At 46.4% G+C, this 16,794-nt stretch overlaps 1 protein-coding gene across 2 annotated transcripts; it reads right to left on the bottom strand.

Moving 5' to 3' along the window:
• Positions 1-636: 636 nt before the first annotated feature.
• On the bottom strand, positions 637-16,280 carry LOC146079992 (uncharacterized). 2 transcript variants are annotated; one of them, XM_083186753.1, is made up of 5 exons: positions 16,237-16,280; positions 8,392-8,539; positions 7,533-7,746; positions 5,227-5,323; positions 637-944 (listed from the first exon to the last, which is right to left on the bottom strand). In XM_083186753.1, the coding sequence occupies exons 1-5, from the start codon at positions 16,265-16,267 to the stop codon at positions 688-690; spliced, it is 747 nt and encodes a 248-aa protein (XP_083042879.1). In that variant the 5' UTR covers positions 16,268-16,280; the 3' UTR covers positions 637-687. The 2 variants fall into 2 exon arrangements, with proteins under 2 accessions (XP_083042879.1, XP_083042880.1); XM_083186754.1 differs by lacking the exon at positions 16,237-16,280 and adding an exon at positions 11,397-11,516.
• Positions 16,281-16,794: the final 514 nt, after the last annotated feature.

Here is a 16,794-nt window from a genome sequence, read left to right as displayed (position 1 = left end):
CAAATTTGTTCTCAAAATGTGCAAAACCATGTGCACTGCAGGTGGGGCAGATGTAACATCTCCAAGGCTGTTCGCAGTCGACCATCGGGGCAGGGGCCGAAATCGGCTCACTAAGAATGAACCAGAATCGTCCCCAAGAAGTGGTGTTAACGTGCCACCATTTCTTAAGCCCGTAACCATCCTCCTCTCTGTAAACTAATCTACATGCAATAATATGCTGAGCGCATCCGGGAATAATTAGTCTCAGACCTGGAGACAGCGAGATGAACAGCTTCTGCGTGGTTCTGGCATTACTGACAACTGACAAACTTGACACAACAAGGATATAATTAATTCAACAGTGACATTAGTGACATCGTACAAAAGCACAACCAGTCTGACTTTAGAGAACATGCAGAACTTCTGCAAGTCTTCCCCCTATTTTTAAAGCGGCAATCGTTTACAAGGCCAAACCAAGTCGGTTATTGCTTGTAAATGATTGCCGTTTTAAAATCTTGGAAACAGAAATTCTCGAACAGCCTGCATTGAGGAGAATTGAACCCCCTTTGCAGCAGTGACTGATTTGCACAGATAGGGTGCGACGGCTGCAGAACGTCTTGGTGCTCAACAAAGGGCTACAAATAAAAACATACTCCATTTAAATACAAATAGCATCTGCTTTTACTATACACCAGGTATAATCTGACGTTAGCGCTTTTTGTGAAGGGTTCTGTTTCCAGTTTGTTGGTCTGTTTCCGCTTTCCCCAGCTCATACGCCAGCTGCAGTCTCTGCAGTCCACGCGCCATAAACGCGGCTTGGACATCGCCTCCAAACGCTACAATCCACTTCCTCAGCTCGCTGTGGGGGCGCGGTGTGTTATGTGCGCCGAAGCAGGCGGTACTTATGGGTTGGAGTTTAGACTGTGGCAGCACAGGAACGGCGGGTAGTGCCTCCATCTTGAATCCTATAGGCGCCAGGTGAAAGTCAAAGAGAAAATATGTTTTACTTGTGTCCAGAATAGGAAACAATACAGGTAAACAAAAACAAAATGTTGGTGGGTAATCACATGCTTAGACTGGGTACATACGGTGCGATTTGGCGCCCACTGATATTGATCCGGCTTACAGGGAGGGAGGAGCCAGGCTGCCTTGAGCGGCGTGGCCCTCCTCAGGATCTAATAGAAATAGACTGTGCTGCACAGTCTATTTATAATATTGATTCCGAAGGCTCGGGGCCAAAACATGGGATCGGATGCGGCCAAACGCGGTGAGATTTTGACTTATTTGCTTTGACTATAAAGTCAAAATCGTTACCCAAAATCGCACTGTGTGTGCACACCATTAGCGATATGACACATTTTCAAATACATTTAAAGGATACATTAATACCACTGGGGGCAGTGTCCCATTATAATGTACACTGAACAGCCCAAAGTCATGGTAAAGTGCAGCAACACAGTGTGGCATCAATTTCAAAAGTGGATAGAGAACTTCTGGAAAGATACTGACCCATAGGGCAGTGGTTCCCAAACTGTGCGCCTAGGCTCCCTGGGGTGCCCCAGGACACTTGCAGGGGTGCCTCGGGTTGGTCGTCCAGGACCAATTCAAATTATTTATGATCAATTATTTCTGGACAAAACCAGTGCTGGTGGCTGCCAATCATAAAATATGTACAATCAGAACCAAATCCTGCCCTTTACCACATAGCTGAACCTAAGAAGCACATATAAACACAGTCTACTTCATTTGATATATTTTTGGGGGGCCATGGGGTGCCTTGGAAAAATTCTAATACTCTAGGGTGCCGTGATTGAAAAAAGATTGGGAACCCCTGCCATAGGGTGAAATTTAATAGGATGAGAGATTCAAAAAGTGAGAGATTTGGGAAGAAATCTCCAGGTTTTTTAGAGCGGCAATCAGTTACACTGCAAAATCAAACTAGTTTTGCAGTGTAAATGATTGCCGCTTAAAAAAAAAAAAAAAACAGCAGATTTCTTCCCAAATCTCTCACTTTCTGAATCTCTCATCCTATTAAATCTCACCCATGCTGTCTTAATAGCTTCCCATAGCTCCCATATGTTTGTAGGTGCAGGATCTTGGGTGCAAGGGGACCTAAAAAATGCTCAGTTGGGTTCATGTCGGGCGATGTGCAGGGCCGTCTTAACAGCAGTGTGGGCCCCTGGGCAAAGCAATGCACTGGGGTCCTTACCCTTTCTCCCCTCCTAGGGGTGGGGGGTTCTATCAGCAGCAGCTTTGATGTCCCACGGGTGGCAGGGGGTGCTCTATCTTCCATACAACATGTAGGACCTGGAGCAGTAACTTCTGCTAATTACTCCTTTACTGCACAGGTGGTGGGAGGGAGAACACTAACGTGTGGAAGGGGGCACTGAGCTGAATGAAGGGTCCCTTGTAAATGACTTCCAGGGAGGTAGGGGGTGTTTTATTTGCATAATGGAGTGGGCATAATATTCGTCATTTTCCGATAGAAGGGCAGCTTGTTTGACTGCAGATATCGCCATTATCTGGAAATAGATTTCTTAGCCTTCAATAGTATAAAAACCTAGAGTTCCAACTTTCAGGAGGTGCTGGGAACTTGGGGATCAGAGATCAGGAGCCAGAGCAATCCATTGACAAAAATATAAAACTGTACACCAGACGTTTGGAGCTGGAGCAGGGACCGGCTGCTGGAAGGCTGATATCTCTGGTTCTGGGCATATTAGAGACAAGCCGCTAGTGTCGTCAGAAAGGGGAGAGTCACAGCTTTTGGAATATACTCTAAGTCAGAGAGAACCTGAGAAATATGACTGGGAATTGCAATTAACAGGTCGGATGTGGACTGCTGCTTTGAAGTTGTATATCTCCAGTTCCCCAGGGCTGATTTTCAAAATTCTGTTATCCCTGGAAAAGGGGATCCTCAGCTATCAGCATAGGGCCCTTATACACCTGGGGCCCCTGAGCAAGTGCCCATTAAGCCCATACGAAAAGACGGCCCTGTGAATATAGAGGCCATACAGTTTGTCGAACTGCTCCTACAACCAATTCTGGACAAGTGCATTACACTGCTAGAACATTCCATTGTTGTGGGCAAATGGTCACCAAGCACCACAACATTACCAGTCATTGACATGCCACGTGACCACACCCTACTTCATTATAGAAATACCATGTTGACAACTGGCGTCAGTGACCCAATGGGGTCTGCAATACACCGGAAGCCTACCATCAGCCCAAATAACTGGAACCGTGACTCATCGGACCACGCCACAAGTTACCAGTCCTCCAAATTCCAATTAACAATGTCACAAACCCACATGAGGTGCCGTGTCCCGTGTTGTTGTGCCAACAGGGGGCACTCTGGTGGGTTTTCCACCCCTATAGCCAATGGAAGCTAAAGAACGCTGCGTAGGTGTCTGGTGCTACTGCCGTTGAATGTGGATGTGATTTGAGCTAGCTGCATCTGCCCAGATAACGGTGGGCAGACGACGCTGGTCATGAACATTAGGAACCCATGCTGGGCCACTGCGCTGTCTACGGTGGGTGGTAAAGCCGCCCATGACGAAGCCCCGTACACAATACATTGTAGATTGAGGAATGTTGACAGTCTGCACAACTTGGAAGTGGAACGTCCCATCCCTCGGACACCCGCTATCCTGCCCTGTTGGAACTCTGGCCAATTTGCTCATGGAAAGAAGACTTGTATGGTGCTTATAAGCAGCAAGACCTTACATTCAGCAATCACACCTGGTAATACTACTGGTCAGATCACACTGAGCACGGTCATAACCCAGCCACACATCCCATGTATTCTACATCTGCATTTAGGGATATGGGTCTCAAGCACTCATTGTGCACTACATGAGCCTCCCTACAGTTCTATCTGGTGTATACACTTATTAAACGCTGTACTTCTTTCTAAATGGCCCTGCAGAAGACTAAATGTACAGTTAAAGGGGCACAATCAAGTGGCCGCAGCTCGAGCTGTGCTCATAAGTACAATTACAGTACCCTCATCTCTTCACATAAGGCAGGGAGCAAAAGTCACAGTAAAGGTGCATACACACTGTACAATTTTTTGACCAATTTAGTTCAAAGACATTTCCATTGAACACAGTGTCCTGGACGAAAGATATTGACGACAGACGAACGACGAATGATGATGCGCATACCCGCCAGTTGTTCATCAAGATTGTTCGTCAACTGTGCATGCAGCTCAATTTGGATATCTTTCAAAAAGAGCCTATAAACTGTAGCTAGATCTTTAGTCTGTTGTCAATATCTTTCGTCAACATCTTTCGTCTAGGACACTGGGTTCAATGGAAAGGTCTTTCAACCAAATTGGTCAAAAAATTGTACAATGTGTATGCACCTTTAGAATATGCATTCTGCCAAGCCACCAGAAGCCCTACCAATTGCAGCTTATGGGTTAATCAGGTCTGGAGCAATTTCCCAATTTAGTGTTTTCAGTCTGGCAGTTGCAGTACTGCAGGAGGAAAGTCCCATGACACAATGGGGGTGATTCAATACTGACTGGTTCCCAGCATATGCGTGATGGGGGCCGATGGTACGTCGTCTCTGCGCATGCACGTATTTGAATCGGGCAGGGGCCGGAGCAGGGAATGCCCAGTGTTTAGTGGGGGTCCCCATGAAAATGCTGGGCAATCACATGACGTCAGCGCCCAGCCCCCTCTTTGGCGGACACTGACGGAAATAAAAGCGTCTGACTTATTTACGAAAGGGGAAAAAAAACATCAAATGATCTCTGTCCCAGTGACGGGATGTATTCGGGTACTTCCACTCACACGGTGAAAAGTGGATTCAGTGGCAGGAGGGGGTTAACCTTGCTGGAATAGTGTCCTGCTACCACAGCATGTGCAGGATTAATGACTGGTCCTGATGACGGAAATAAATGTATTTTAAAGCAGCCAAGAGCGTGAAGGCCTGGGCTGCAGAGCAACGCTGGCTCTTAGGGAGAAATTTAAAGGTTATAATAAAAGAGATTTATATAAATAAACGTCTACAGGAAGGAGAAGCCGAGCGATCCGTCTCGGGTGCTCGGCAGCGCCGACGATCCCAGGAGACAGACAGCCACCGCACATTTTAAAAGCAATATTAAAGGTATTATACGGCTTATATATTAATCTGCCGCCCCTTCCCCCTCCACGCTGTATGTGGTCTATGCTGCAGCCACCACCGATCCTCCTCCATGACAATATAATAATTATATAAGAAATCCCATCTCTGTTGTACCTGACAGCCCGGAGCGAGGGCTGGAGCTACGAGATGATGTGGAACTTTGCACCCCGGTAGAACGATTTGCGGCACGTGGCTTTTTGGCAGGCGGAAGCTGAAAGAAAAGAAACATAGAAATACAGGTATGACATCAAAGTGCTTATAACATAACCAAGAAGTACGGGAGGATCGTCACTGTCCAGGAAAAGCTACATGATAAATCAACGCATTAATTTGTAAACCATACATTAAATCTTCTTTTCATTGCATATTAATGGCTGAGGGATGAGAGAGGTGTCCCGAGGGTTGAGGAAAGAGAGAGAAATGGGATTAAAGTGTCTTGTATAATTCGGAAAAAATAAAATTAAAGACTGTCTAGGGGGTATGTAATAGCATCCATGCTTTCAAAAAAAGCCCAAGGAGCAGATTTACCATAGAATATTTGCGGCTAAAACGGGTGTTTTCTGGAGTTAGCCACAAATATTAAGTACTTCCGGAATGTATCTAGGAGGGACCGCAAGAGGAATCCCCAATACCTTCTACGAATCCTCCTGCCAGCTCACAGCCACATCTTCCATAGGTTTCTATGGGGATGCGATGCTGCCGATGTACCAATATCGGGTTCCCGGAGCTACCGCCGCTCTGAGATAGGGGTAGTTCATTGTAGCCTATAGGCGGCTTACAGCAGCTCTGGCGGGGCAGCGCTGACTGCGCGGTCAGCGGTAATCCTGCATGGCACCCGGCTGAGCACGTCACAGGGACAGGCTCCTTTCATAGACCCTCCCCCTGCCTGTGCTCACTGATGTATCCCCCCATTAGGATCGCATATGGCAATGTGATCCTGGGATGTATGATCCCGCCCCAGATCACATTAGAAATGCGATCCTTACTAAAAGGGCCCCCAAGTTTGGCCAGCACCCTACACCTCCGGTGAATCTGGACACTATTTCACATATGTCGCCTTGTCTTAAACACATTGAGCTGGGCACACACTGGAGCAACACCTAAACAATGCACTCGATCTCATAGTCAGAGAACACACTGGAACTATTTTAAAGAAAGCAAAAACGATCTTGTTCCACCCCTCAATAGTATAAACAAGGTTTCCAGCATTATTGCTATTTTGATGTGCAGTGCATCCAACCTAGCATCCGTGGGAGTGGGCAATCACCCGTTCACATTGGGCCTGATTCAAACTTGATCACTCATCTACACATTTGCAGGTGACTGCTAGTAGATAGCTGCCGCCCAGACAGAAAAAAAAACACCCGCTCTGTGCAAATCTGCGAAAGAATTGCACGTGGATCGTTATTCGCAATTCCCCGCAAATCCTTACGCAATTCACTCCCCATCTAATGATTTACTCGGTCCGTGCAAATTTGAGTAGCTCTGACCCTTCCACAGCTATGCGACAGAGACAGGCTGATAGAGGTCGGAGCTGAGGTCACAGACCCACCCTGAAAATGCCTGGGTTCATCTGTGTTTATCCTGACACTCCCAGGAAATGACTTGGTTACCACCCGCAAACGGCAGCTTCCTGTCAATCAAACATGCGAGAGGGATTGCGAATTAGATCCATATGCTACTGTCTTCGCTGTGCATGTGCAGTTGTTCTATAATACATATTGCGAATTTGAACGACAGTGTTTAGGAAACAGCAAACTGGCCTGATATTGCTCCAGTGTGTAGCCAGCTTTAGCTAGTGCCAACGTCTGCTCATGCACCTTACTCCCACCTTTATATTTTGTAGACCATCTTCTAGTGTTTACTAGGATTTTTTTTAGGGCAGGGCGCTAACCTCCGGGCAATCCCAATTTACAGGGGCTATTTTCCCAGGCGGGGGTCCGCGACTCCCATAGAGGGAGAATAGAATAGGAGACGAGCGCAGGAGCCCGCAGGAAGCTTGATTGCGTTCACCCCCACGTCGGGCTCCTAACAGTTGGGGTTCTGATGTTGGAAAAACGACCTGACGGAGAGTTATACCATCCTTACCCCCGATGCCCAGCATGTGCGATGCTTAAATGTATCCAGATCAGTGTAATCATAGAACACAGATACCTCTGATCTCGGAGTGGAAATATACAGAATGGGTTGTGTAGTGGGGGGCAGCGGCCACTTCTCTGCTGGTGTAACCCCAAAATTAAAAACAGCAATGATGTTTTGCTTTTGGTATCACATTTTTACGCAAGTAAATTTACTCCTATGAGCCCAAAGATTGTACAAATAAATACCCCCAGGGACTGCATGATACTGATTGGTCCACTGATTGGTCCACTGTGCCGCTATTGGCTACTAGGCCCTTAGGTAGATTGTCCAGGTTTTACCTTGTTGGCTGCATTAGATTTGGGACTGGCTTTCGGCTGGTTTTGGTCGGCTTTGGCGGAGTAGTGGGGACGGCGCTGCTTCTGGTGTAATGGCAGAAGTGTAGCAACGTCCTGCGCAGATTTACTAAGACCCGCAGTCGCACAGACCCTGCAGGCATCACAGGTGCGAGGTCTGAGACGCTGTTCCAAGTGCCGGGATGGAGAAAGAGGGTCACTGCAATGAAACATAGTGGTAATTAAGTACAATAAAGGATGGTGTTAATCAGATTATACATCGGGATAAGAAAATATTCCCAGTTTAGACTCTAATTTCTCTATACATTTTACAAGCTTATTTTTGGCTTGCCTAGTGACAACAGTGTGAATCTGCGTAAGAAGCGCGACGATGCTGCAGTTGTGTTCGGAATCCGGACTGCCGGTGCTCTAACAGGGAGGCGAGCACAAAGAAGCCCCTTGTGGGCTCGCTTCGCACTCCACATGCTCTATTATACCTCTATGGGGGGCTTGGGCCCCCACAAGGGAGAATAGCCCCTGTCAGCCGGGATCCCGACTGTCAGGCATTTAAACAGTCGGGATTCTGATGTCGGAGCAGTGACCGTCGAAATCCCGACTGTCGGGCAGTCATCTGGCGCCCGTCTCTAGTACCCAGTGAGTACGCCGCAGAGCTTGGAGCAGCTCAGTCACGGCCAACGCCTTGCGCAGTATGTCATATAGCTGCTAGGCATATGAGGAGACCACTGTACTGCCCGAATACACTTCAGAACTACTAGTTTCTCTGGCAAGCATGATCCAGCAGGTGGGTATACAGAGAATTACGCAAGAGGGTGCGTGTATACTGCAAACAGACACCAACACTTACCTGCCCGTGTGATTTGTCACAGACCCATGTTGAGATTCAACCTTTTTGCATTTTCTTGGAGTTTTTGAGCCGTAACACTTTAACAGGTGGTCAATGGCTTTCTGGCGGCTGCACAGGTGTTTCGGACCTGCTTCCTTCTTTGCCATTCCTGCGTTTTAAACCAACAAGAACAAAACTGAAGCTAAGTCCAGTCATACCCCAGGGGTATAAGTCCAGTCATACCCCAGGGGTACATAAAGCTGCAGGCACCAAACTACAAATAAGCTATTTTTCTGTCTACCGCTCACTTACTTTGTCTATGGCTAATCTGTAATCTACTTCCAATTAAAACATTGATTTGGAGCAATAAACTCCTTTATTACCAGAATATTACAACATGCTTTTCATATTTTTATTTTGTCAGATGCAGATCAGCCAATTCCCTTTACTAAATAAAATAGTTTCAAAGGGGTCATATGCTATGGGTGAAATTTACTAAAGGTTGTTATGTTATGCAGACATATGATGTTCCGTCTATCATATCCCTATTGCATTTTAGAGAATGATAGCCAGAATCTGATTGATATGGGCAACGTCCCACACTGGACTGTGGTTTGGATTCCAGATCATAATGATGAATCGTCATACGTCACAGTCGATGTCAGGAAATCGAGTTTGCTCTCCAACATTCAAATATTCTTGTAAGATTAAACTCGTCATCGCATCTGCTCATCGGTGAGATTTCTGGGTACCCTCCTGGCACATATGCAGCAAACCCTGTGCCCATTTTTTTCTTAAATAAATTGGATACCGTGGGTATTGGGAGCATGTCTACCCCCTGGTAATCCTCTTGTCCCTTTGGATATGCCCCATTGAGTGGCCAAATTATTATGACCATTATTTTATGCATATTAGCTTTGAGGCCTACCAAGCTGGAGTAGGATGAATCAGTATAAGAAGAGAAAGGGTATTCAGGGACTAATGGGTATGGACAGCAACTAGGTCAACATGTATTAAGGTCGACGTGACTGAAGGTCGACATGCAGGAAGGTCAACATGGCTGAAGGTTGACAGGTCACTAGGTTGACACAAGCATTAGATGGACATGGGAAAGGTTAACAGTCAAAAGGTCGACATGGGGTTTTTCACTTTTTTGGGTACTTGTGAGTTATCCGGGCTGCCGATTTCTAAATCGGGTCGGATCGGGCACATCGCATCGCATGCGACCATCGGATGCGATGCGATGACCCGATTTTTCCATAGGAATCAATGTTAAAATGGACTGAGTCCATTTTAACATGGAATTCAATGGGAAAAAGGGGTCCTTTTCATACCCCTACTATCCAAGTGGGCATGGAGTTGGATATAAACCTGTGGCGAGCGTAGCGAGCCACCGAGCCCGAAGCGTGGCGAGCGTAGCGAGCCCCGCGAGGGGACACAGAATACCGTCCCCTCGCCACGCTTCGGGCTCGGTGGCTCGCTACGCTCGCCACAGGTTTATATCCAACTCCATGCCCACTTGGATAGTAGGGGTATGAAAAGGACCCCTTTTTCCCATTGAATTCCATGTTAAAATGGACTCAGTCAATTTTAACATTGATTCCTATGGAAAAATCGGGTCATCGCATCCGATGGTCGCATGCGATGCGATGCGATATCGCATCGCATCTGATTGTATGCCTTAACTTAAGGCATACAATCAAAAAATCGGCAGCCCGGATAACTCACAAGTACCCTTTTTTGTCCCAAATGTCGACAGTCGACATGGACACTGAAACGTAGCACAGCTGCCCTCACCATGCTTCAGGAAAGGTGCCTCGCTACGCTCAGCACACTATTTTGTTCTCCCACCACGCCCTAGTGGAAGGCAGGGCATGAAATTCCGCATGTCAGCACGTCGGCTCAAAAAAAAAAAAAGGTGAAAACCCCGATGTCAACCTAATGCTTGTGTCAACCTAATGACCTGTCGACCTAACCCATGTTGACCTTCAGTCATGTCGACCTTCCATCGTGTCAACCAAATGCTTGTCGACTTAGTGACCGTATCCCGGACTAATGAGGTGTAATGGGTATAACAATGTGATGACAGACTGTGAACGTGGAATGATTTGGCAGCAGCGGTGCAAACAGGAGCAAAATGGCTGCAGTGGTCACTCCAGCTCCGACACATCGTGGCTGCTTCTCTCAGCGAGCAGAAAACGGAAGGTTCCGGATTTCCATCAGGCATCTTGTGGGAGAATCATGGGAGTGTGGTGCGCATATTGCCGGAGTTGCATCCTACTGTGGCCAAGAAGTACAGATATATCACTCAGATCCCTGCACCCAGCATAGCGTACCTCCCAACTTTAGGATGAAGCAAGGATGGGCCCCGGCGCACAGCCGACATTTGGGGCATAAAAATCTTGTCACTCCTGTAAGGCCACGCCCCCATTTTGCCCCTATGCTGGCCATGCCCCCAGCCCACAGAAATAGACGCTGAATGCATGCTGAGCAGAGCACCAGGGGACAGAGGACCTTCCCACAAAAAAAGGGCAGTTAGAAGAAGTCTAGAGACTGGTGGATGACATTTGCAAATGTAGGACAGAATCTGATAGGTTGCTATGGGCAACAGCAGCTATTTAATTTTTAAAAGCTTTAGTAAATCTACCTCTTCATTTCTATACATAACATTATATTCCACAGTGATGACTAACCTTGACACTCCTGCTGTTGTTGAACTACACATCCCAGCATGCCCTGCTACAGTTTTACTATTTGGCCATGCTAAAACTGATGCAGGGCATGCTGGGATGTGTAGTTCAACAGCAGCTGGAGTGTCAAGGTTAGCCATCACTGATATAACACAAGTAGACAGAGCTGTAGCTAGAGTGCACGGACCAGTGCAGCTGAGCTGACTGCACCCATAGCCAGGGATTCCCAGCAATCGCAGAACTGCAAGTCCCAGCACTCCCTTCCTGACAGTAGAAGGCATGCCGGTATTTGTAATGCAGAATTGCAGCCTTTGCCTGCCCTGCATTACTCCTTACCTGGACAATGACCTCTGCAGCAGCCATGCACCTCATATATTAATTAACCCATACATTACTTGCGAAAGTTGTGCTACCACAATACAACCACCCACATGCCCAACCCCTGCCTGAGTGACGTAAATGTGCCTCAACACTGACCAATTAAATGTGACAAAGGAAACTCACCAGCCAATGGCAGAGCGGCTGCTCTGGGCGGGAACGCAGGATATAGGCAGATCGAATGGTGATTGGCTGCCTGGAGTTCCCATGGGAGGCGGGGTAGCAGGTGCCACGGATGACAGACTCGCTGGCTGGACCACAATTCCCATCATGCCTTTAGCCTCTTGAGAGAGTCTCTTTGCTTGGCAGTGCATTGTGGGACTTGTAGTCCAAACAGCTGCAGTGCAGTGAATTCTAGTGGCTTATGTTATATTGCTTAGTGGTGTGTTGCAGGCATGTTGTAAGCACATAATTGTGATATATCATTCACCACCCCAGAGCAAGCAACTGGAGGAGGCTGTCTGTCCTAATGGTTATCTATGCTGTCCTGTTTCTCATAAATATAACCACTCCAGGGTGTGCCACAGCAGTAACTGTATTACACAGATGTGTGTGACACAGGCAGATATATCTTGAGCCTGTCAATGTGTGTGCACCCCATATATGTGAGTGCAGACATATATGTGATTTATTTTTATTTTTATGAAATGTATTTTATGTGTACACAGAATAGATATACAAAACATAATCTTCCTATTTGTGTAATCAATAATTCATATTTGATGAATTGTTGATCTATTTATCGATCTATTCATTTATTGTACTTTACCAATGTCTATGTACATTCTCCCCATAAATATATGGTTGGAGTAGGTAGTCTATATAGATTGACTTATTTTTATGCTAAACATCGCTCTTTGGAATCTATTGGATGAAATTGATTCACTGTCATATCTCGCTCTATTTATAAAGTGACTAGTAATGTCTTAATATGCTTTTTAAATAAATGTTATGTGTTAAATGTGAAATTCCCCACCACGAATGGACTGATTGGCGATTCAGATAGTAAATAATATGTCTGCGTTATATATCTCCTTATAAAACGGAGAATACACCCACCTGCCGAGATTGCAATGGAATACAAACAGATCCTGTTACCGTGGCAACCACGGGATTACAAGAAAGTAAACGCTGCGTAATAAAGGTTGGTTACGTGTGCATGGTGAGCGGCTATAGCCGTGATGATGCAGCCGGAAACGACGCGGCACTATCTAGCCGGAAGTAACGCGGCAATAAGGATTAGAATGAAACAGAGGCTTGACCCGCACGGCGGGCGCATGCGCAGATTACGATAATCCACCATAAAAGGCGGAAGTCACCTAACAGCACCATTCCACTCCTGAGGAAGCCGCTGACACGGTTATCGAGGCGGAGAAACGCGTAGAGGATAGAGGGGACATCTTCTTGGCTACAATCAGATACCAACCTACTGTTCTTTGATATGACCGTACAATAGGACTGCACCAACGGTCGGAGACAAACATCGTGGTTTCTACAAAAGCCTGAAAGAAACACCCCATCCCTGCCTCAAGACTGGTGACAAACCTAAGTATACTATATCTTTGCATATGCATAACAAAAATTAATCCTCAAGCTAAAATCAATCTAAGCTTTGGATATATAACTAACAAAACGCTTGCATGCATGCAGCAAACTACTAACCAGTTTTGGTTGAGATGGGAATGGACTAACAACTTTATATGTGTTGTGAGTCTTGTCTGTCTATTGTGGCCATGAAATTGTATACTTTTTAAATAAATTACATTTATATTCAACACAGCGATGTACCATATTCTTTTTGCTTGATTTACTTCAAGGGGTTTAGGTAATTTCCCCTTTTGGTACAGCTGCAGTGTGGAATACCCTAATCAGCGCTCATTATCTTTTGTATTTCTTATATATGTGATGGCCAATATAAATCTGCCGATATATCGGTGCACCTGGCTGTGTGTAGGGTGCAACCGCCTGTACAGAGACCGCCAGTGACTGACCTTTAAATTGGAAGGGCATATGTAAATGCCCACCCAGTTGTGACAGACACAACACTTGTTGATGATCGGTAAGTGTGTACCATGCTGTGTTGCAGGTGGGGCAGATGTTAAGCGTGCAGAGAGATATAATGCAATCTGGGTGGGACCTTACCGCCCAGGATCGCATTTTAATATGCAATCCTAATGGCAAGATGTATGTTTGGGCAGACGCAGGGACAAGGGCTCCGAAAGGAGTGTGTCCTAATATGCATGGTCAGTGCTACCCCTCCGGCAGTGAGGTAAATAGTCAAAAGGCTACAATGGGCTACCGCCATCTCAGAATGGCGGTAACCTCAGGACCTCACGCGATGCTGCCTGATATTGATACATCAGACAGCATTGCATTTCGCATAGAAGTTATAGAGGATGCGACTGCAAGGGGAGCAGTAGGGACCGCAGCAGGTTTCAGAGGCTCCTCCTAGATACATTCGGGGGAGAGCCACAAGTATTAAATGATAAATGGTTTCCTTAGAGCAGTGGTTCCCAACCCTGGTCCTCAAGTACCCCCAACAGTGCACGTTTTCCAGGTGACCCGGCAGGTGCACTCATTATTCAGGCACATTTTCAAAGATCCACAGGTGGATCTAATTATGTCCCCTGTGATTCTGTGTGGAGAGGTATTGTCCAGTGAAACTGGAATATTGATTAAAAAATTCCCTTTATTAAATCCGTGTGTCAGCCTGACTGCTACATCACCTTGGTTGACCAGGACCTTACCCAGCACAATATTTGGAGCCTTGCAGGGTGTGTCATAATGATGCAAAGAGAGGGGGTGTGGATCCGCACAGAATTTATTGCATTTTACGATAAACATCGGTATAACCAATATGTTGGACTACTTATTGTAGTCTTGGATTGGTGGTGCGCCCAACACATTCAGTATTTGTAACTGAGTGGAAGGGGGTGTTTCAAATGAAAATGTACTAAATGACTGATTAAAAACTGACGAATGCTCCGTATATTTTAGATTAAGTCCATTAAAAGTTATGTTTTAATGTAATAACCAAATCAAATTTACATAATAAGGAGTGCGCCCAAAAAGGCACATTTGTCTTTTGGTTTGCTTCTTGCAAACACCCCCTTCCACTCAGGGTGTGTTATATCCCAGGAACACTCTGTTATACCATCCCAGGCCCCTTTGCCTCCACTGGGTAAGGGATCTTGTTCAAATTGTCCCTTATACCATAATCAAATAGCTGCAGGACTTATGGTGCGCGTACACTAGGGCGATCGTGCATACAATCCTTCCATTTTGATCAATCTGTGCGATAAATCAAAGCATTGTATCAAAAGTTGTCACCCAATGTGATGCGCAGACCCGTTGGTCGAATGTCAGTGGAACGCACTCCCTCGCTCCATTAGACTCTCCCCGACCTTGCAAAGCTTCAAACGGGCACTGAAAACTCACCTTTTCATCAAAGCGTACCCTTCCACTGCATAAACCAGCTGGTTCTCTGACCCCTTGCCTGTTTACATCCTGCTATCTAACCACCAACCCCTCGCTTGCACCTCTTGTAATCTGTCTGTCTCCCCTTCCTACTAGATTGTAAGCTCCTCCGAGTAGGGCCCTCTTCCCTCCTGTTGTCAAAGCCCACTTCTCTTCACATTTCACTCACTGCTCTCCTTTACTCCAACACCCAGTGACCATCTTCATACTTATCTCCATCATTGGCCTCAAGCCTCTAGTTGTATGTTGATTGGGTCCTCACTACTTACATTTAAGCTGTAATGTGTATTGAACTGTGGTGCTCTTTTATTTGTACTGTATTTTTGTTATTTATTCAATGTTATGCCAAGTTTTGTCTCCCTGTATTGTTCCTTTGTACGGCGCTGCGAAACACTTGTGGCGCCTTATAAATAAAATTATAATAATAAAATTATAATAATGTCGCGCTGATAGCCATGTGCTGCACATAACATTTATTGAATTGCATGAGGGATCGCAAGTGGTTAAAACCATATGCGATCACTCTCAATGCGATCGGCACGCAGAAGGAGTCCTGGTGGTGGGCGGTGGTGTCGCGGAGCAGGTGACAGAAGGACTGGCCTGCGGCGGTAGTCAGTGGCGGGCGGCAGAATATGAATTAAAAAATAACAAAACACTGGGTGGTCCTCTGATTGGCTGAGAGAGAGCTCTCTCAGCCAATCAGCGGCCGCCTAAATGTGAGCCCTCTGATTGGATGAGACCTCTCTCAGCCATCAGAGGGCCTCCCATTGTTCTGAAATGTTTTTTTTTCTTTCAAATTTTGCTGCCATCCGCTGACCACCGCTTTAGGCCAGCCGACCGCTCCGCTACACTGCCCGCCCGCCACCAGCCCTCTTCCAGCCCCCGATGTGCCATCGCAGGTGACATGTGACATTGGGTGCTGGAAAAAAAGCTCTTGGGCACCATAGGATGCGATGGGACATCACATTGCGATTCCGATCGCACAAGTGTATGGGCACCATTAGTGTAAGCGTTTAGGTCCCTGGTTAATTACCTGGAGCTACACAATTACAGCCTGAGGTGGATTTCTTTTTGCACCTCAGGAGGGTGTGTACAGAAAACTGCATTAAGTACCCCCTCGGGGCAACTTGCAGGCTCACTATGTACAGTAATGTCATTGCTCCCGAATCTGTGCTCCACCACACGATTACTGCGGGATATGGGGCTGAGGGAACTATTTCCCTCTTCTAATTGAATACATACTTAGAAAGGGGTATCTCCTAGCTCAAACTTAAATTGTAGGGCAGACATAAAGCGGTCCAGCATTCATGGGCTACCGTACCTGGCCTTCCATCTCCCATTGCAACCTCCATCTTGTTTTCCTCCTCTTCAGCCGTTAGGTCTGTGCAGTAGTCAGACACCAACTGTAGAAACTGCTGCGGGCTCACATGTAATGATGCTGCAGGGAAGGGACAGGCTCACTGGTGTATTTATGTAAAATGTGTGCAGCGTGTGTGGTCACGGTGCGGCCATTTTCTCAATGTTTTATGCACGTGCAGTAGAAAAATCCATACATGTTTTTTTTTTTTTTATTCTGAGCCTCTAGTGCTCAGGCTGTACAGCGCTGCAGGCTAGTGAGGAGGGTCCCCGCACAGAGGAGGCTGTACACGGGCCTCTTCCTCTCTTAAAACGGGAAGCGGTCATCTATTAGAATTAACTTAGGTCTACAGTCATTAGGTCGACCCCACTAGGTCGACTGGCAGGAAGGTCGACCTGACTTAAGGTCGACATGGGCCAAGGTCGACATGACTTAAGGTCGAATTTGCATAAAGGTCGACATGAGGAAGGTCGACTGGTCATAAGGTCGACATGGGGTTTTTCACTGTTTTTTGAGCCGACA

This window comes from Crinia signifera, chromosome 5, assembly GCF_055691185.1.
Source record: "Crinia signifera chromosome 5, ASM5569118v1, whole genome shotgun sequence".
Lineage (NCBI taxonomy): Eukaryota > Metazoa > Chordata > Amphibia > Anura > Myobatrachidae > Crinia > Crinia signifera.
The sequence above is the reverse complement of the archived record's forward strand: the minus strand, read 5'-3'. Positions and strand labels throughout refer to the sequence as shown.